The sequence below is a fragment of the Hemiscyllium ocellatum genome, chromosome 2, assembly GCF_020745735.1.
Source record: "Hemiscyllium ocellatum isolate sHemOce1 chromosome 2, sHemOce1.pat.X.cur, whole genome shotgun sequence".
NCBI lineage: Eukaryota > Metazoa > Chordata > Chondrichthyes > Orectolobiformes > Hemiscylliidae > Hemiscyllium > Hemiscyllium ocellatum.
Genome location: NC_083402.1, coordinates 56,297,911 through 56,320,548, shown reverse-complemented (window position 1 = coordinate 56,320,548; position 22,638 = coordinate 56,297,911). Strand labels below are relative to the sequence as shown.

Genomic DNA, 22,638 nt, shown 5'->3' with positions numbered 1-22,638 from the left:
TAAATCAAAATATAATTTCTAATATTGCTGTTGACACTAAATTGTGATGTGGTCAATGAGGAGGACTGACAACAAATTATTAATTTGTAGCTGGGACAAGTTCAGGAAAATAAACTTTAACATCGAAAAATGTGAGGTATTACATTGGGGAACAAAAATAAGGAGGTTGCATGTTATCTGGAAAATAAAATCTAATCAGAGGAAAGGAGCATCTGGAGGTACAAATGCACAAATCACTAAAAACAAACTTAATACAAATTAACAAGGCACAAAATAAATTTACAGGAATTACAAAAAAATGGGAGTATGCCTAACAGCTGAGAATGAATATGCTGGGGTTTCTTTTCCCTTGCAAAAGAAAGCTGTAGGAGATCCAACAGAGATAAAAATGTTTTCCATTTATGAGGAGGACCAAAATTAGAGACAGCAATGCAAGATTGTCTCCTCGAATTCAAATAGGAGATTCAGAAGATACTGTTTTGGCAGTGATTGGGTGAGAATATGGAACTCAGCACAATGAGGAGAATAGTATGAATGCTTTTTTCTGGGGATGGTAGATAAGTAGAGGAGGAACAAGAGAATAATGCTAATAATGTTAGATGAGGAGGCTTGAGTTGAGCATAAATGTCAACATGACAAGTTGGGCCAAATGACCCGTTTCAGTGTTGTGTATGCCGCATAATTCTAAGTTAATAATTCAATTTATGTAGTTGTTCTAAGTTAACTCTTAAATACCAGTTAAATCTCCAAAACCTCCAAATAGAATAATTCAACAAAATGAATGTGGTAAAAATTAACACATTCACATTTATAAAAAAATTACTTGAAATCTAGTCGCTGAAGTTCATGTTGTAGCTCTCCTCTTGCAGTCTTTAAGTTTGTATTATGTTCACATTTAGAGTTATCTATATTTCTCAGTAGTTGCGTCACCTATTATAAAAACAATGACATAAGTGACTATGTTTCCATGCTCTGGAAACATCAACATTACACAATATCCTAAAATGCTGCACTTCATAAAGTTTTCTCTCCTTCCAGAGTCCATCTCTGTATACGTACACATAACTAATAAACACTTTGGTGTGAAAGTTTTGATAACACGAACAAATTACATTTATATCAAGAACTCCATTCACATAACTTATCTGAAAAAAATCTACCAACCTTAATTTCCAATTCTTTGATTTGCTCCTGGAAGGAAGACTTAGCATCTTGAACATCTTTCTTTACTTTTTGAATCTCATTGTTGGTTATGCTGACATCCCCAGCCAGCTTGGAGATACTGGCATCACACCTTGTGTTGGAAAACAACATTATAAAGCCAGTTCACTGCTTTAAATTGACAGAAATTAAGCAGGTTCCCATATTCATTTGCAACCCTCCCCATTCCATTTTTCTTCCGCTGCACTACACTTGGGGAATTGGCTTTGCAGGTACAGGCAACCTGCCCCTTCAAGCTTAGGGAGATGAGCTTTGTATTAGAAGTCACACCAGTGCAGTTAAGACATAAGATTAGGAAGACAAAAATAATCATAACACCAAGAAAGGGAAGAAAACGGGATGCAAGAAGAGAACAGACTGTGAGCTAATGACAAATTCTGCTGAGGAAGTGATAAACCAGCAGGTATAAGGCAGTAAAATAAGTAATAAAATGTTTCATGGTTACATAAACCAGACAAATGTGAGGTGATGTATTTTGGAAGGTCAAGTAAAGGTGGAAATTATACAGTGAATGGCAGAACCCAGAGGAGTATTGATATACAAAGGTATCTGGATCTGCAGGACCACAGATCACTGAAGGGGCAGCGCAGGTGAAACACATAAGCGTTATGTGTTTTACTACATGTTAGATAAGGTAGTAAAAAAAGCTCATGGTATGCTTGCCTTCATTGGAAGGGGCATCGAGTATATGGAAAGGTAAGTTAATATGCAACTTAACCGAACTTTAGTTAGGCCATTATTGGAATACAGTTCTGGTCACCACACTACCAGAAGGATGTGGATGCTTTGAAAAGGGTACAGAAAGGATTTACCAGGATGTTGCCTGGAATGGGGGATTTTAGCTTTGAAGAAAGATTGGATAGACTAGATTTATTTTCACTGGAACACAAGAGGTTGAGGGGCCACTTGATAGAAGTTTATAGGATTGTGAATGATAAGAATAGAGTGGAATGTATGAAGTTTTTTCCTAGGGTGGAGAGGTCAATTAACAGGGCACACACGTTCAAGGGGAGAAATTTGAAAAAAATGTGTGAGGCATGCTTATTACACAAAGGCTGGTCAGTGCCTGGAATAGATTACCAGAAGAGGTGGTGGAAGCAGACACAATAGCAGCATTCAAGGAGCATTTGGATGAATAAATGAATAGGAAGGGTATTGAGGGATACCGATTCTGTAAGGGAAGACAGTATTACTATGGAAAGGCAAAATGTTTCGGTGAGGCTTGAGGGGTGAAGGGCCTGTTCCTGTGCTGTATTGCTCTTTATAACTGACCAGTTAATGCTGTGCCACAATCAACAGAAAGAATTATAGACATTATAACATTAGCTGCTGTCTCATTGAGTAACCAAAGGAACTACATGGATCCAATTGCAAGCAACACTCTAAAAAAATCAGAGCTTTTAGGGAATTCAACAAATGTCAATTCTGTCAGCTTCTAAACAAATGGATCAATTCATATAAATGTAAAATCCAGATATTATCAGCTATTGCTCAGATTTGGTTCAAATTTGAATAAGTGGACAAAAATATCTGCTTATTTGTCTACTAAATAAATCTTTTTATCTTTTCTTGCTAGTAAATATCAATATTGCAATATTTTGTAGGCAGTAGATTTTAAACTTCTGAAGGTCTTAATGTTTTCATTCATTCTTAGTGATTTTTAGCAAGAAATTAGATTACTTACAGTGTGAAAACAGGCCCTTCGGCCCAACAAGTCCACACCGACCCGCAACCCACCCATACCCCTACATTTACCCCTTACCTAACACTACGGGCAATTTAGCATGGCCAATTCACCTGACCCGCACATCTTTGGACTGTGGGAGGAAACCGGAGCACCCGGAGGAAACCCACGCAGACACGGGGAGAACGTGCAAACTCCACACAGTCAGTCGCCTGAGTCGGGAATTGAACCCGGGTCTCAGGCGCTGTGACCACTGTGCCACCGTGCCTCCCACTGTAAATCTTTACAGTTCAAAACCATGTTTGTCAAACATTGTGCAGCAGCTTAATATTTGCAAACAAGTACTCCATTTATGTTGTCAATACCTCATGCACACTCACCTGAGTCATACATTATGATCCAGTCCATAAATAGGCATTTCCCCCATCTCTTTTCTGGTTTGCACTTTAGATAATTAATTAAAATAAACACCAAATTTAACATCATTACAAATGTATTATTGCGTAGATTGAAAAATAACCCTGGTTGAACTGTCTCCAAAGAGTTTATCCCCCAAATGCTTTTATTTACTATTGTGCATAATTATGAAAAAATGCATAATGAATTTTTGTGAGATGATGCCTCTGGGTACAAAATTGGATATAGTTAGGAATGCAAAACAGGCAGTATTGTGTTTGTTGCCTGACACAGCTAGTTATCAATTCTTTTGAGATTAATTGAAATGAATATCAGGCAGGCTTATAATAGATGGCAGACCAAATGTCAGTTTTACATCGTTACTCATGTTCAATTTCATTCCTTGTAACTGCACAGGAAATTAGACAGAAATTGCCAGGATTCTTACTAGATGGCGTTAATCTTAAATAATCCTTACAAACCAAGAGCTGGTTGTAGAGTTGTATGTGTAAGTGTGGTCTTGGCCTTAGTTCAGGTTGTGTGTTTATGCTTTAGTATTTTTATGTGTTTTCCTGCCAATCTGAGCTCCATCCCTCATACCTGGCAACTCTTCCACGGAGGTCCCCAATCCCAAGCAAATGTTTCTGGTTCAGGCTTTGAACTGCGAAGCTAGTCCCTGTAGTCACACCATCACGTCTTCTAATCTGTTCTTCTAGAACCTAGGAGGACATCAGGACATTGTTTCAAATCCCATGACAGCAAATGGTGGAATGAATAAGTTAGGAACTAAAAGCCAGTTTTTTGAAAGTTGAATCTTAACTGCCATTGTCAATAGCCTGACAAGCCATTGCCAATGGCAGTTATACCTTGCAGGTAATGCCCCAAACACCACTGTCACCTTTCTTGGCTATGTCCTGTCCCACAATTACACAGAGGTGATGCACGATGGTGTACAATTGGTAATTACCGTGGAACTCAACATTGACTCTATGTCTCATGATGCCATATGATATCAACCCCAAAAGGCAAGGAACCTCCTGCTAATTATCAATTATTGCCCAACCCACTCTCAGCCAATACATCTGCACTGCTGCATGTTGAAAGCCAATTGGAAGCTTGTAAGAAACCCTGATGATAGCAATGCTGTACTTTGTTTAGGGAACTTAAATATTCATCTCCAAGAGTAGATCAGTAGCACTATTAATGACCAAACTGGCCAAGTCCTGACGGACTCAGCTACTAGAATTGATATCAAGCATTAGGATTATCAAGCACTAGGAAAGAAATTGAAGTACAGGGCCTCAAGGGTCATAATCTCCGGATTACTGCCCGAGCCACGTGCCAATTGGCACAGGGATAAGAAAATTATGGAAGTAAACACATGGCTAAGGGATTGCTGTGAGAAAGAGGGATTCCACTTCATGGGGCATTGGCATCAGTTTTGGAACGGGGGGATCTGTACCATTGGGACGGTCTCCACCTGAACCGATCAGGTACCAATGTTCTAGCGAAGAGGATAAATAGGGTGGTCAGTTGGACTTTAAACTTCTGAGTTGGGGGGAAGGGAAAGTGACAGGGAGTATGGAGTTAAATGGAAAGATAAGCAACAGGATAGCATGTGTGCAGGCGGATTTAAACTCGAGGCAGACTGGGAATGCAGCAAAAAGGAAGGATAATGTAGGACATCTTATGACCTCCAATATCTCTAATGATAAGAAAGTTAGCATTAAGGCACTTTACCTGAATGCTCATAGCATTCGTAACAAAGCAGATGAACTAATGGCACAGATCATCGTGAATGATTATGATGTGGTAGGCATCACAGAGACGTGGTTACAGGGGGGTCAGGACTGGCAGTTAAACATCCAAGGATTTTTAACTTATAGAAGAGACAGGGAGGTCGGCAGAGGGGGTGGGGTTGTCTTGTTAGTTAAGAACAAAATTAAATCTATGGCACTGAATTACATAGCGTCGGATGATGTGGAGTCTGTGTGGGTGGAATTGAGGAACCACAAAGGCAAAAAAACCATAATTGGAGTTGTGTACAGACCTCCCAACAGTGGTCAGGACCAGGGATGCAACATGTACCGGGAAATAGAGAAGGCATGTCAGAAAGGCAAGGTCACAGTGATCATGGGAGACTTCAATATGCAGGTGGCCTGGGTAAATAATGCTGCCAGTGGATCCAAAGAAAGGGAATTCATGGAATGCTTACAGGATGGCTTTTTGGAACAGCTTGTCATGGAGCTCACAAGGGAGCAGGCTATTCTGGACCTAGAGCTATGTAATGAACCAGACTTTATAAAAAATCTTAAAGTAAGGGAATCCTTAGGAAGCAGCGATCATAATATGGTAGAATTCGGTCTGCAGTTTGAAAGAGAGAAGGCAAAATCGGATGTAATGGTGCTACAGTTAAATAAAGGTAATTATGAGGGCATGAGAGAGGAACTGACGAAAATAGACATGAAGCAGAGCCTAGCGGGGAAGACAGTAGAGCAAAAATGGCAGGAGTTTGTGAGTATAATTGAGTACACTGTACAGAAGTTCATCCCCAAGAAAAGAAAGATTATCTGGGGAGGGATTAGACAGCCATGACTGACAAAGGAAGTCAGGAAATGTATTAAAGAAAAAGAGAAATCCTATAAAGTGGCCAAGAGCAGTGGGAAATCAGAAGATTGGGAAGGCTACAAAAACAAACAGAGGATAACAACGAGAGAAATAAGGAAGGAGAGGATCAAATATGAAGGTAGGCTAGCCAGGAATATTAGAAATTATAGTAAAAGTTTCTTTCAATACATAAGAAATAAACGACAGGCAAAGGTAGACATTGGGCCACTTCAAACTGATGCTAGAAGCTGAGTGATGGGAGATAAGGAAATAGCAGGAAAACTTAACAAGTACTTTGCGTCAGTCTTCACAGTGGAAGGCATGAGTAATATCCCAACAATTAAAGGGAGTCACGGGGCTGAGTTGAGTATGGTTGCCATTACAAAAGAGAAAGTGCTAGAAAAGCTAAAAGTTCTTAAAATTGATAAATCTCCTGGCCCCGATGGGATACATCCTAGAGTCCTGAGGGAGGTGGTGTTGGTTGAGATCTTTCAAAAGTCACTGGAGTCAGGGAAAGTTCCGGATAATTGGAAGATCGCTGTTGTAACCCCTTTGTTCAAGAAAGGATCTAGACAAAAGATGGAAAATTATAGGACAATTAGCCTAACCTCAGTTGTTGGTAAAATTCTAGAATCCATCATTAAGGGTGAGGTTTCTAAATTCTTGGAAGAGCAGAGTCAGATTAGAACAAGTCAACATGTATTTAGTAAGGGGAGGTCGTGCCTGACAAACCTGTTGGAATTCTTTGAAGAAGTGACAAGTAGGTTAGACCAGGGGAACCCAGTGGATGTGGTCTATCTAGACTTCCAAAAGGCCTTTGATAAGATGCCACACGGGAGGCTGCTGAGCAAGGTGAGAGCCCATGGTGTTCGAGGTGAGCTACTGGTCTGGATTGAGGATTGTCTGTCTGACAGAAGGCAGAGAGTTGGGATAAAAGGTTCTTTTTTGGAATGGCAGCCGGTGACAAGCGGTGTCCCGCAGGGTTCAGTGTTTGGGCCGCAACTGTTCACATTATATATTAATGATCTGGATGAAGGGACTGGGGCATTCTAGCGAAGTTTGCTGATGATACAAGGTTAGGTGGACAGGCAGGTAGTACTGAGGAAGTGGGGAGGCTGCAGAAGGATCTAGACAGTTTGGGAGAGTGGTCCAGGAAATGGCTGATGGAATTCAATGTGAGCAAATGCGAGGTCTTGCACTTTGGAAAAAAAGAATACAAGCATGGACTACTTTCTAAAGGGTGAGAAAATTCGTCAAGCCAAAGTACAAAGGGATCTGGGAGTACTAGTCGAGGATTCCCTAAGGGTAAACATGCAGGTTGAGTCCGTGATTAAGAAAGCGAATGCAATGTTGTCATTTATCTCAAGAGGGTTGGAATATAAAAGCACCATTGTGCTACTGATACTTTATAAAGCTCTGGTTAGGCCTCATTTGGAGTACTGTGTCCAGTTTTGGTCCCCACACCTCAGGAAGGACATACTGGCACTGGAGCATGTCCAGCGGAGATTCACACGGATGATCCCTGGAATGGTAGGTCTAACATACGAGGAACGGCTGAGGATCCTGGGATTGTATTCATTGGAGTTTAGAAGATTAAGGGGAGATCTAATAGAAACTTACAAGATAATACATGGCTTGGAAAGGGTGGACGCCAGGAAGTTGTTTCCGTTAGGCGAGGAGATTAGGACCCATGGACACAGCCTGAGAATTAGAGGGGGTAAATTCAGAACAGAAATGCGGAGACATTTCTTCAGCCAGAGAGTGGTGGGTCTGTGGAATTCATTGCCGCAGAGTGCAGTGGAGGCCGGGATGCTAAATGTCTTCAAGGCAGAGATTGATAAATTCTTGATGTCACAAGGAATTAAGGGCTACGGGGAGAATGCGGGTAAGTGGAGTTGAAATGCCCATCAGCCATGATTGAATGGCGGAGTGGACTTGATGGGCTGAATGGCCTTACTTCCACTACTATGTCTTCTGGTCTTATATGTAACAGGTAGTGAGGAAAAATCTAATTAACTTTGCCTTTACAAATCTAGCTGTTACAGATGAATGTCCATGGTTGAAGGGACCACCTGTCTTCACATTGAGGATAGCTTCAATCCTGGTCCACTGGCAGGAGTTCCTCAGAATAGCTTGCCAGGCCAAAGCAGCTTCAAATACATCATTAATGATCTTCTTTGTTTCATAGTCAACAAAGATGATAGCTGATTTTACAGTGTTTGGTACTATTCACAATGATCCAAATGCTGACGCAATCTGTGTCCATATGCAGGTAGATCTGGACAACATTCAGGCTTGGGTTGATACATGGCAAGCAACATGCATGCCTTATAATTGCTGAGCAATGCTATCTCCAACAGGAGAGGGTCAAACCATTTCCCCTTGATACTAAATGACATTCACTGAATGCCCTAGTATTGTCATATTGGAGGGTACCATTGACCAACTATATAAATTACATGATTACAAGAGTAGGTCAGAGGCTGGGAACTCAGAAGTGAGGTTCTCATCTTCTACCTCCTCAAAGCCTGTCCACCATCTGCAATAAACAAAGCAGAGGTGTGATATAATGCTCTTCATTTGCCTTGGAATGAGTGCAGCTCTAACAACATTCAAAAAGCTTAACCCCATCCAGGACAAAGCATTCCATTTGAATGGCACTGGTTTCACATTCCACATTCACTCCCTATGCCAGTGGCATCAGCGTGTATCATATCCAGCATGCAACTGCACAACTTGCCAAGGCTCCATCAGCAGCTCCTTGCAAATCTGTGGCCTCTACCAAGTGGAAAGGCAAAGGTAGGATATGGATGTAAATACCACAAAGTGAAAGTTCCTCCTCAAGGCAAATACCATTCTGACTTCGATGCATTTCTACAGTGTTGATGAGTGTGGTGCTGGAAAAGCACAGTTCGTCAGGCAGCATCCGAGGAGCAGGAGCATCGACACTTCAAGCATCAATGCTCAAAACGTCGATTCTCCTGCTCCTTGGATGCTGCCCAACTGGTTGTGCTTTTCCGGCACCACACTCTTCGACTCTATGATCTCCAGCATCTGCAGTCCTCACTTTCTCCTAGTTTTTATGGTGTTGTTGGTCAAAAACCTGGAACTCACTTCTTAACAGCACTGTGCATGCAGCTAATATGGACATTAGCAGTTCAAAAAGGCAGCCCATCTCAAGGGCTATTAAAAATGGGGAATGATTGCTCACCGACCCTTTGACGTCTACACTTAGTGAAAGAATAAATTGTTTAAAAATGCCCACTAAAGAATGGAAGAATACTATACATAGTTTCCCAAAATACAAAGGAGCTGACTTTAAGTCACAGCACCCAGCTGCAGTGTTATACTGTGCTTCAAAAAGAACTTACATTATCTCAATACTTTCCTCAGGCTTTGAATCTTTACACCAAGTTTTTTATGTTCCAACAAACGCTAATAAATATGGACATTTTGACATAAATCAAAATTAATGCAAATCGCAGTGAGATTTGCAAAAAGAAATCAATAAAACTTAATATGCAAGAGGTTAAAAAAATGTTAACCTTTCAATGGAAAACTCTTAACAGGAAAATTTACCTTTACCAGTTATCAAATTGGCAGCCTGATCTCATGGTGTTGCCCCAGTGATGAGAATAAAAACCATCTACAACAAGTTTAATTTTACGAGATTATTACTGATGATGTTACTTGGAACAATTTATTCATGAACTTACTGATGCTGTGAGGAAGCTGACTGGATTTATTGTAAAACACTACATCTCTGTCTGTAGGTGGCAGACTTATGGCAGTTCAGTAGATTGAAGATGGATGGATACATACCCTGAATTCTCTTGGATTTTGTTTTCTGACTCATGATGCCACACTGGCTGTAGCAACATGCAGTAATTAGTACAAATGTGGCAGACTCACTCATATCACTTCCATGATGATAAGTAAGAACAGCAAAAGAAATAAAGTACCTCTATATCATTACTTAGTTGTTTGAGAATCCTTGTTGTAACTTGTATGTGGTTTTCCAGAAGCTGTTGGGATACTTTTTCAACTGGGTAGTGGGCCTGGTTTCCTCTCAAGTGGGTAATGATGTCTTCTTTAATCTGAAAAGCTTGCTCCAGAAGTGTCGCAGTAGTCCTTTCCTGGTTGGATATACGATCATCCATCATTTGTAAGTAGCTCTTCGTCACTACTGGAACTTGAAGCAAAGTGTTGTCTCTGAGTAAATAAAACAAAAAGAAATTGAACATTGAAGATAGAATGGAAGGTCAGTCATTTATCCGTTTTAAACCTATTCTTCTGCTCAGTAAGACTGCAAATGGTCTGTAACCTAAGTCCAGCACACTGACCTTTGCCCTCTATCCCACAATAACCTTGGCTAGCAAAAATCTATTGATCACAAGCACAACAACAACTTATATTTATACAACAGTATTCATATCATGAAATGTTCCAAGGTACTTTGCAAGAATATTGTAAAATGACAATAACTCACAAAAGGCGAAATTAGGTTAAATGATTAATTTGTCCAAAGCTTGGAGCCAAAGTAACTGAAGACATCACTACCATGACTGGAAGCAATTATGATGCTGAATGTGTAGGACGTCAGAATTCGAGGGTCACAGGTGTCTCAGAGGGTTGTGGAGCTTTAAGTGATTATAGAGTTAGGTTAAGGGCAAGGCTATTAGGGACTTCCAAACAAAGATGGGAATTTTAAAATCAAGACACTGTTCGTCATTTTGATTCAGGGTAGATCTGTGAGCATAAGGAATAGGTGAAGAAGAATTATTAGTCACAAAACATGCAGCAGAGTTTTGGAAGGCCTCATGTTAGCAGAGGGCAGAATGTGGGAGAGTATGTTATAAGATAATGATTCTGAAGGCGTTAATCTTCATATTACAGTGGCTCCACTCACTTTATTGATGTTATTCTCAGTATCTAGGTAACAAAAAGAAGTTCTGTTCAGAGGGTACAAATGCATCTGTGCCAGCTCCCTATGGTCCTAATAATCATGCCTGACTAAACGCAATAGTATTTATTGCTGTTGTGTAAGCAAGTGTGAGATACTATGTTATAGGCTATCTTTATTAATTCATTCACCAGTTCGCTATATTTATTAATATGGAATTCCTGTTCATTTATTCATAATCCTTTATTAACCCGTTATTTACCATAACACTGTTTCATTCATTCATAAAACTGTGGTTTTGTAGTATCCAAATTTACAAACCCTTTCAAATCCATTACTGCATTTCCACACCTTATCAGCCCTTGCTACAAGCAGTGTTTACCTCTGAATAAGTGCAACATACAGAACAATACCACCCCCGTCAAGTCTCCATGAAACATTATAATATTAATCAGCCCTTACCAACCATTTTGTGGACTGAATAGATTAAGTAACTGTTAAATAACTTTTAACTGGGCCATTATCCCTTTAAGAAACTAACTAACAAAACTGTGTTTCCATGAAATTGCATGAATGAATGAAACTGGTACCAGCAAATAGTAAATAAATCTCACAACCCAGCTACAGTCATCAGTTTAATATCCTTTATTCTTTCATTAAATATAGGTACAATTTTTAACTTATTTAGGCCATATTAGCCAAGCATTTTTACTAATATTTACTAACTTAAAAGACAAAATGACTAATACTTCCTAGTTATACAAGCAGGCTGGACAGACATCCCATCACAAGTAGCAGCCAGCACTTCGCACATGTTTTAACCCATCTCCTGTCTCCCAGGACAGAAGCCCTTCAAACCTTTGTGTACTAAAGATTAAAAAAAAGTAATACCATCGTAATGGAATTTTAATATATGTAAGAACTGTGTATAAAGGCCCCTTGTCAGAACTGTATTTCAGGATTCTATTGCTGCCTTGAACTTGTGCAATGATTGTTAAATAAAGAGGCTATTTTTACCACTCATTAATTCCGGTTGTTATTTGAACACAAATCCACAAAACTTTCTTGTCATCTAAGAACAGTGCTTCTTCTAAAGGTTCTCTATAGCAGTTCATCGTTTACCACTAATTATAAGGGTCATAGAGATGTACAGCACAGAAACAGACACTTTGGTCCAACTCATCCATGCTGATCAGATATGCTAAATTAATCTCGTCCCATTTGCCAGCATTTGATCCATATCTCTCTAAATCCTTCCTATTCATATACCCATCCAGGTGCCTTTTAAATGTTGTAGTTGTACCAGCCTCCACCACTTCCGCTGGCAGCTCATTCCATACATGAACCACCCTCTGAGTGAAAATAATTGCCCTTTTATACCTTTTTCCTCTCACTTTTAACCTAATGCACTGCCCTATCCAGAGGAAAAAACCTTGACTATTTACTCTACTCATGTCCCTCATGATTTTATAAACTAGCCTTCGATGCTCAAGGGAAAATAGCCCCAGCCTATTCAGCTTTTCCATATAGCTCAAACCCACCAACCCTGACAACATCCTTATAAGCCTTTTCTGAACCTTTTCAAGTTTACAGTATCTTGTATGTCCTGTACAGCTGTAACATGACCTCCCAACTCCTATATTCAATGTACTGACTAATAAAGTCACGTTTACCAAACATTTTCTTCACTACCCTGTCTACCTGGGACTCCACTCACCAGATAGGACCAAAGCAACTCAAAGGCAAAAAAGGATCAACAGCAACAAACTACTTCCTTGTCCAGCACCATACACTATACCAAATATCAAAAGATACCAGAAGTGGTCATTTGAGAAAATTTCATGTGGTAGCAGTGATCTTCCACCCTCCCTCCCACTCACCACCCCACATGAAGAAAAGAAATCCCAAAGACCCAATAAAAGTCAAAAATTCAAGCTAAAGAGTTTACCACTTTTAGAGCATGATGGCTTTAAGAGGACACAGACAGTTAGTCAGCAACTGAAATGTGATGAATGGCAGATAGAGACAGCAGCAGTTTTGGAAGCAAAATGGCAGGCTCAGCACTCCAAAACCAAGTCTTCATTCAGAAGCTTCAATATGCATGGGTACGTGTGGATTTTAAAAATATGGTCACTGTTGGCCAGGCTAGCACTTATTCCCCATCCTTAATTGTTCTTGAGAAGATGGTGGTAATCTGCCTTCTTGAAGCACTCCAGTCATTGTGGTATAGGAACACTCACTGCGCTATTAAGGGATCAGTTCAGGATTTTGATCGAGTGACAGTGAAGGAAATGTGATCTAGTTTCAAGTCAGCATTGTGTGTGGCTTTGACTGGAAATTGCATGTGATAGCGTTGCCATGTATCTGCTGCCCTAGTCCTTCTTAGTAGTGGAGGTCATGAGTGTAGAAGGTGCTGTCGAATAAGCCATGATGGGTTGTTGCACTGCATCTTGAAGATGGTACACACTGTTGCTATTGTGGATTGGCAGTGGAAGGAATGAAGGTTCAAGGTGTTAGATCAGAAGATATATCAAGCAGCTGCTTTTTGCTGAGTAGTGATAAGCTTCTTGAGTGTTGTTTGAAGCTGCAACCAATCAAGCATTCAATGATCTAGCATGGTAGGAGAAAGAAGAAAGAATGCTGGATGGAAGTGGGCACATAGTTGGCAGAGGAGTATGACAGGCTATGGGGAATGGCCAGAGGCCTTTAGCTTGTATGGATACAGGTCTCGGTCTGTGTGGAGTGAGTGCTGTATACTCCTTCTTTATTTAGAGAGGTAATTTACCTTTGAATCTGGTCCTGGGACACCTCTTGTGGAGGTTAAGGCATTGTTTAGTGACGATAAGGACAATTATGGGATTTGAAGGGACAATGGAGTTTGAATGGAGTTCAGTCTGGAAAAGTGTGAAGTGATTCACTTTGGAAAGTCAAATTTGAATGTAGAATACAGGGTTAAAAGCAGGATTCTTGACAGTGTGGAGGAGCAGAGGGATCTTAGGGGTCCACATCCACAGATCTCTCAAAGTTGCCACCAAGGTTGATAGGGTTGTTAAGAAGACATATGGTGTGTTGGCTTTCATTAGCAGGGGGATTAAGTTTAATAGATGTGAGGTTATGCTGCAGCTCTATAAAGTCCTGGTAGGGCTACACTTGGAATATTGTGTTCAGTTCTGGTTGCTTCACTACAAGAAAGATATGGAAGCTTTAGAGAGATGCAGAGAAGCTTTACCAGGATGCTGCCTTGGCTGGAGGGCATGTCTTATGAAGAAAGGTTGAGGGAGCTAGGGCTGTTCTAATTGGAGTGAAGAAGGATGAGCTATGACTGGATAAAGGTGTACAAGAAGTTGAGAGGCATAGATAGAGTGGATAGACAGACACTGGTTCCCAGGGCAGAAATGTCTATCACAATGGGACATAATTTTAAGGTAATTGGAGGAAGGTTTTGGGGAGAGGTAGATTCTTTACACAGGGTAAAAACAATGAGGCAAAAACAATGACTGCAGATGCTGGAACATCTTTGGGACCCCCACACCAATCAACCACACTGCCCTGTGGCCCAACATTTCAACTCCCCCTCCCACTCTGTCGAGGACATGGAGGTCCTGGGTCTCCTCCACCGTCGCTCCCTCACCGCTAGATGCCTGGAGGAAGAATGCCTCATCTTCCGCCTCGGAACACTTCAACCCCAGGGCATCAATGTGGACTTCAACAGTTTCCTCATTTCCCCTTCCCCCACCTCACCCCAGTTCCAAACTTCCAGCTCAGCACTGTCCCCATGACTTGTCCTACCTGCCTATCTTCTTTTCATCTATCCACTCCACCCTCCTCCCTGACCTATCACCTTCATCCCCTCCCCCACTCACCTATTGTATGCTATGCTACTTTCTCCTCACCCCCACCCTCCTCTCATTTATCTCTCCACCCTTTAGGCACTCTGCCTGTGTTCCTGATGAAGGACTTTTGCTCGAATCGTCAATTTTACTGATCCTCGGATGCTGCCTGAACTGCAGTGCTTTTCCAGCACCACTCTACTCCAGGTTCTTAACACAGAGAGTGGTGGATGCTTGGAATGCACTATTAGCAGTGGTAGCAGAGTCAGACACATTCAGGGACAGTTAAGCGATTCTTGGATAGGCACATGGAAGTTAGTTCAATGAAGAGTATGCAGGTTAGTCTGACCTTAGAGCAGGATAAAAGGCCAGCAATGACCGTACTGTGCTGTATTGTTCTATCTTCTAACACAATGTATAAAATGTGTATTAATCTTTTGGGACTTGCAAAGTTGTCAAGAAACTGTCCAAAAGAAATGAAGCTAAAAAAAAACTTGGTATTTCAGAGTGCCTGGTTATATAAAACTGCTACAGAATTGGCACTGCATGACTCATTTCCCAAACTATCACTTTGACATTGGGGTGCCCTTTTATCCACGTGAGTCATTAAGCACTTCAGTGAAATGTTTATTGACATAAGGTACAAATCACTTAAGTGAAATGCATGTTCAAATAAGTCATTGAATACTTAAGTGAAATGCTTGTTATCATAAGGGACATGTTGAAATAGCTTTCATTCTATTGGATGTTTATTTTCTATCAATAAGAGTGTTCCTTTTTCAATAGTGATACACAAACATTGGTGCTTTTGTGGCTACTTCCTCTCAGCCAATCTTCTAACTAGATCAATCATTTTGGTTTTGAACTAATTCCATGAGTTTTAATTTTGGTTAACTCATCAATAAATTCAATCAGTTTTGGCAGTCATGGCTTATCATTTATAAATCCAACTTGGCTTTCAAAATTAAAATTTTCATGGTAACCCTATCATGAATTATAGGCCCTGAAAACTTTCCAACAACAGATGTTAACTGCATTGATCTATATTTCCTTGGTACCTTTTTATAATGATATGTGCCACTTTCTAATCTAAAGGAAAGATGTCTTGAATCAGCAGTCATCTGGAAAATTATAGTTAGGGCATCTAAAATGTTCTCCCCTACTTCGTGCATAGAATGCAACCCATATTGTCCTGGGGATTTGTCACTCTTTAGCACCATTAATTTCTCACTTTAACTTTATTGAGCTCCCATTCCTGATTCAGTAACAGTTTCCTTGGCCTGTCTGATAAACTGACCTCTTCCTCTATTGTAATCACTGATGAAAAGTAATTATTTAGCATGTTAACCATTTTCTCACTGGCATAACTACCATTACTGGTTTTCAAAAAACCCACATTGCCTCTGGCCACGCCAATTTTGATAAATGACCACAGACCTGCAATATTGGCTGAACTGTTTCTCTCCACAGATACTGTGTAACATACTGAACATTGCTTCTGTCCACTCTTCTTTTTCCCAAAGCAGTTGTGAAAATTATTGTTGATTTTTATATCCCTCATAAGTCCCTTTTCATGCTCCCTTTTTGTAGCTTATTACTTGCTTCGTTATCTGTTGCTGGTTTTTGCATCTTTCTCATTCAGCTAGTCCTTTTTTTTGCATCTTTGTCAGCTTTTCCCTTTAGTTAACACAATCTCTTGTCTCTTTTGTTGTCCATGGCAGTCTTTGTCGGCAAATACAACTCATGCCCAATAGGGTTAAGGACTATGACTGCATCATGTTAAAAGTTTCTTGGAATCCATGCTCTCATGCTCTGTTCATTTTACCCTTGAATAGATTTGTCCAATTTACTGAGGACAATCCTTGACTTATCCATTAAAATCAGCCTTAATGAAATCTAGAACCTCAGTTTCTGTCTCAGGTTTCTCTCTTTCATAAATGTTTTGAACACAACCATACTATGATCACTATTAGATAAATGTTCACTCAACATTAGGTTAAATAATTTTACCTTACTGTCCATTATTCAATCTAATATGGCTTTAGCCCTTGTTGGTTCCACTACACTTCACTCAGCAAAACTGTTCAAGACAAGAAAGTCATGACTTTTCTGATGTGCTTATCTGCTTATGCAAATTTATGTGAAAGTTAAAATCCCCAATGAAATCACTCTGCTTTTGTTACATGCTTGTTTAACCTCAGGTGTATTCATCTGCTACCAGGGACTCTATAAATAACACAACTATAGTCCTAAATCCTTTTCTACTTCTAATTGCGCCCATTAAAACTTGATTGCCTCTGTACCTCTCATTATATCTTAACTCATCATTGAATTGATTTCATCCTTAATCATAAAGGGTTTTCCTTTCTTCTCACATTTTCCTTATCGTTCCTGTAGTCCAATCACATTTGGTATGTGATTTAGTTCACCACAGTTCTGAACATTGAACAGCTTCATTTCCATCATGGCTAACATATACCATCCAGGTTGTACCTATAATTCTTTGTTCCTTAGACTATAAAGAACATTAATGGGTTACTCACTCCTTCTAATCTAATACCATATTTACTCACATCTCTCCTATTTCCTTCCCATGGTTTAATTATTTTATATCTTTTCGTTTTCCCTTCCTCAAAACAAAACACATTTTTGTAGGTATTCTACTCTCTTTCCTTTTATTTATTTTCATTCTATTATCTGCACTACTTTCTTCACCTGAGGCCTCCCCAATTCCATCCTCCAAATTACAAGCTGTCCTGGTGATTGTCCTTGCTGAAAAATTCTATCAAAACCTTAGTCCCAGACTAGTTATCATCTGGAGTCAATCCCAAATAATTTAACATCAACAAGTTAAATAATTAAACTAAAGATCTTCTTATTTGAAGATATGATCAGCAAAACATTTATGTATTTAACTATCTATCATATTTAACAGTACACTTAAGAAGGGAATTATGAAACTACTAATTCTTATCTTTATTCTTATCATTATCTTTGGCTGTTCAGTTAGGGTTCCACCTACAGCCATTCAGCTTTAATTGTCTTTGTATCCTTGATCTAGTCAGGACACAACGTGAATATCAATAGATGGCAATGAAATTACCTGTCAGAACTGAGGTCAAAGGTGGAGTTGCAATGTAAAATGCTTCCAACATCTGGACATATCTGAGACAAAGGAAGTTGGTCATGGTTGTTGGATTCTACAGCGTTTATCTCCATTCAAAACCCATTTGTTAACAAAACAACAGTACTTAGCATAATATCCATATTTAGTTTGTCAAATGGCAGAAAGACTAATTGCATAAATTTCAGGCAATAGCTTTCCAACAAGGCAAGTCCATTCACTGACACAATCATCACCAAGCTCTCCAAAGGAGCATTCTAGGACTAAGAGCTCTCAAGGATAGTGGAATCAAGGGTTATGGAGATAAGGCAGGAACAGGATACTGATTAAGGATAATCAGCCATGAACATATTGAATGGTGGTGCAGGCTCGAAGAGCAGAATGGCCTACTCCTGCACCTATTGTCTATTGTCTACTCATTGATCAGAAAAAATAACTGAATTAGCCTCTAAACAATACAGATAAAGGGCCAGGTTAGAAACAGGATTGTCTACACTGAGTGGTTTGCCTCCAAAACCTTCAGTCACCTCTTTATGCTGCAAGGTTTGTTAGGACTGTGAGGGAATGTTCGGCACTTGTCTAGATGGTTGCTACTGAATCAAGATACTTGACACCATACCCAACAGAGCAGTCCACTCCATCAATGCCCAAGCAGTGAAATTAACCTTTAGTTCATACATTGCTGTGTACTATGGTTTCAGTATGCATTATCTAGAGGAGGAATTGGAGCAATTTGCCAACTTATTTCAACAGTTTCCCCCAGCCTTGTAACTTCCAGCATGACAAGTAGCAACACTTCCACGTTTCTCTCCAAATAACAGGCAATTCTCATGCTACCACAGACAGCCATCCTTCATCATCAATGCCAAAGTGTAATTTCATTCATAGCACCCATTTGAAGGCACCACAATAAGGACAGAGCAATTTACAGAGAAAGTCCAGAAATGTTCTCTCAAGGCAGCTAGGAGTGGGAAATGCATAGAACCTAGTGAAGGGTATTCACAGCCTGCAGCCAGATCAAAATAAACAGAATTTGAACAGCACAGAAGGAAGCCAACCAGCCCTTCATGCCTGCTCTAGATCTTCAGTCAAGCATCATTACCTAGTGCCAATCTCCTGCTTTCTTTACACACCCTTGCACACTTCTATTCAAATTATCATCCAATGCCATCTTGAATGCCTCAATTGAATCTGCCTCCACCATATTTCCAGTCAGTGCATTCCATACCTTAATGATCCACTGAGTGAAAAAGTTTCTTCTCACATCAACCTTGCTTCATTTGCACATCACGTTAAATCTATGTCCTCTTGTACTTCTTCCCTTTATGAACAGAAACAGTTTCTCCCCATCAGCTCAATCCAGTGCACTCATGATTTTGGGAGCCTCTGTCAAATCACCTCTCAGCCTTCTTCAGGAGAACAGTCTCAAGTTCTTCAATCCAACCTGATAACTGAAGTTTCTCATTCCTGGAACCATTTTCAACAATGACTTCAAATTAGACAACAAAGTCAAAACTGAGGAGGTAGGAAGGAATAGAGAAGATAAGAAACAACCCATTGAGGATTTAGAAATGGGATGGGAAGGTTATAAATGTAACACCACTAATGTTGTGAAAACAGTCAAGTTTACCAAACCAGCTTGGTATATATGGAATAAAATATCTAGTCACGAAAAACTATCATAAAGTAGAAACAAGAACTCAAATTAACGAAATCACTGAAGATACTTGCAGATTATTTTTTAAAATTCTTTTTTGCTTCAATATACTGTCCAGAGGCTCCTGATAAAGTTTCTAATATAGCAGAAAAATGTAATTTAAAAATGTGAAACTGATTTTTAATCTTGTTCGGATACCTCAGGAATATGTTCAGTTGGAAGTTTTGGTTTCTCTTGAAGTTGCTGTTTTTAAATGTTCTCACTTTCTCAGGTGAACAAACTACATCACTGCCTGCCAGGTCCCATAGGCAGAATCCTTTGGTATGTTTGGTGATGGGGGTCTTTATGCTAAGAGGTATACTTTCCCATTGCCTTAAATTTTATCTTTGGATTTCTAAATTAGCTTCTATATAAGTTCTTCTCCCTCTCTGTTAATTTAAAGTAATTCCTCCTTTATTTGACTGGACTGTCGATATAAATGTAGTGGCTACAAGAGCAGTCAGAGGCTAGGAATCCTTCAATGAGTAATTCACTTCCTGAATTTCCAAACCTGTCCATCATTGTCAAGGCTTAGGTCAGGAGTGTGATGGGATATTCCCCACTTGCCTGGATGAGTGCGGCTTCAGCAATAGTCAAGAAACGTGACACGATCTAGGACAAAACAACCCTACTTGATCAGAACCACATCCACAAGTGTTCACTCTCTCCATCACCAGTACTCAATGCTAGCAGTGTGTACTATCTATAAGATGGATTACAGAAATTTACGGACAACATCTTCCAAACTGTTAACCACTACCATCTAGGAGAACAGAACAGCTATTTATTTTTATTCACTCAAGGGATGTGGGCACCTTTGACTAGTCCACCATTTATTGCCCATGCTTAATTGCCCAGATGGTAGTAAAGAGTCATCCATATCACTGTGGGTCTGGAATCATGTAGGCCAGACCACGTAAGGATGACAGATTTCCTTCCCTACATGGCATTAGTGAAGGAGATGGGTTCATTTAGAACACAACCATCAGCAATTTCCCTTCGAAGTAACTCACTATCCTGACTTGAAAATATATCCCCATTCCTTCAAGTGTCATTAGGTCAAAATCCTGGAATTCCCACCCTAACAGCATTGTGTGTCTCTCACCACCTTCCCAAGGGCAATGAGGGAGGGCAGTAAACAAAAAATTCCTGGTATGCTCTTATGCTTGTATGTTCTGTCCCTTCCTGCCAATCTGTGATTATCATTACCAATACCAGACCACTGCATTATCATCTTGTACTTTCAACTTAACTTTAGAAATCTTCTCTTATCCTCTTAGAACACTCTTAACAACCTTAGATACTCACCAGAACACAACATCAACGGCATAGCTTCTACTTCCTTCCCCATTACTGTATTTGTGTCCCATGAATTAAAATCCACTTCTTCAACATCAGTCTCTGAGCCACAACTTCAAATCTCTGATCTCATTTCCCTATACCAACTTGTTTGGGGCTGAGGTTGTAATACAGAGATTATTAACTTTGTGATTTTTCTTTTTAATTCAGCTCCTAATTATATATTTGATCAGCCAAGTCTCTTTTTTTGTCCTATTTTTGTTCACTGGTATCAATATGCACCGTGACAACTGGATGCTTCCCTGCTCACTCTAATTTCCTATCCAACTCTGAGACGATCTCATCAACCCTGGCACTGGACAGGCAATGCAGCTCTTGCAATTGGTTCACACCTTCAGCAGCAGTTACTTTTCCTGGGTGGCTAGCCTGACATCACTTTGATTGGACCTGTACCCTTAGGATCTTGTCACATTGAATATCAGGAGGCTATCTGACCCCACTTGGAGTACCGTGAGCTGATCTGAGCACCGGACCTGTGGAAGGATATATTGGCCTTGGAGGGAATACAATGTTGGTTTATAAGAATGACACTTGAATTTCAGGGGTGAAGTTATGAGGGGAGATTATATTAATCTGGCAAGCTTTCTACAGAATTTAGAAGGTTATGGATGATCTACTTGAAGTCTTCAAGATATTAACAGGAAAAAGCAGGAAAGATAAAGATAAACCATTTCCACTGGTTGGAGATTATAGAACAAGGCAGTATAGTCTGAGAATTATGGACAGACCATTCAGGGGAGATGTTAAGAAGCACTTCTGCACACAAAGAATGGTAGAGATTTGAAGCTCTCCACCGCAAATGGCAGTTAATGCTAGATCGGTTGTCCATTTTAAATCTGAGAAAAAAATTTTTGTTAAGCAAAGCTATTAAGGGATATGGGCCAAAGCATCAACTATGATCTCATGGAATGGCAGCATGGGCTTGAGGAAGGGATTTTGCCCAAAACGTCGATTTCGCCGCACTTTGGATGCTGCCTGAACTACTGTGCTCTTCCAGCACCATTAATCCAGAATTGAGGGGCACAATGGTCTACTCCTATTCCTATGGTCCTACCTACCAAACATTTGTGTGGATGGAGATGATGACAATGTGCAACTTGGTTCTGTTTTTAGGGTCAAACATCAACCAGGAAATTTAGCCTTTTCTCTATCAACTCATATCAAAATTTTAGCTCCTTATAATCATAGCCTTCTTGTTTATACTTGGACTGGTAAATACATTATTTCAAGATATATAATCAGAGTCTTTTTAATGTTAACATGATGCTTGTAATCGACAGTTGAATAAACTGCTTCCGGTTCTCATCATGCGAGGAGCTGGCCACCCTTTCAATCACTGCAGCATTATAAGAATATAACATAAACCAATGTCTCTAACACTTACTTCCCTGGTATCTGAACCAGCAAAAAGTTTTCTCCAGACATTTTTAAAACAAAGTTCAAATTATTCACGAACACTCTAAAACAGGAAAAGACAGAAAACAAGGTAAGTCAATGTTTTGAAATATGGTATCACATTAGGTGCTCACTTGATTTCTTATTCATTCATTTGATGTTTAGGATTTGATTTCACCATTTCAGAACCTTAAGCCACACATCACATTATTGACACAGAAGACATATTAACATACATCTAGCATATTATCATACACAATCTACTCGAATTGAATGCAACAATACTTCCAGTTCCCCCTCCTTGGCAGACTGAATTTTCCATGGGTTGTTTGGGCTAAAGATTTAACTTGCAATGTTTCTGCAAGACTAGATTCTGCATTTTCCTTAGCAATAGTTAAGCTCGAAGTGCTAATTAATTATTTT

At 39.8% G+C, this 22,638-nt stretch overlaps 1 protein-coding gene across 1 annotated transcript in view; it reads right to left on the bottom strand.

Moving 5' to 3' along the window:
* fam81b (family with sequence similarity 81 member B) overlaps positions 1–22,230 on the bottom strand; it is a 35,544-nt gene extending 13,314 nt beyond the window's left edge. The window contains exons 1-5 of the mRNA XM_060844215.1: positions 22,205–22,230; positions 9,871–10,120; positions 3,902–4,020; positions 1,165–1,294; positions 824–930 (exon numbers count right to left, since the gene is read on the bottom strand). Coding sequence (XP_060700198.1) covers positions 824–930; positions 1,165–1,294; positions 3,902–4,020; positions 9,871–10,071 — 557 coding nt within the window. The 5' untranslated portion in view covers positions 10,072–10,120; positions 22,205–22,230. The remainder of the gene's footprint in view (positions 1–823; positions 931–1,164; positions 1,295–3,901; positions 4,021–9,870; positions 10,121–22,204) is intronic.
* Between the last annotated feature and the right edge of the window lie 408 nt (positions 22,231–22,638).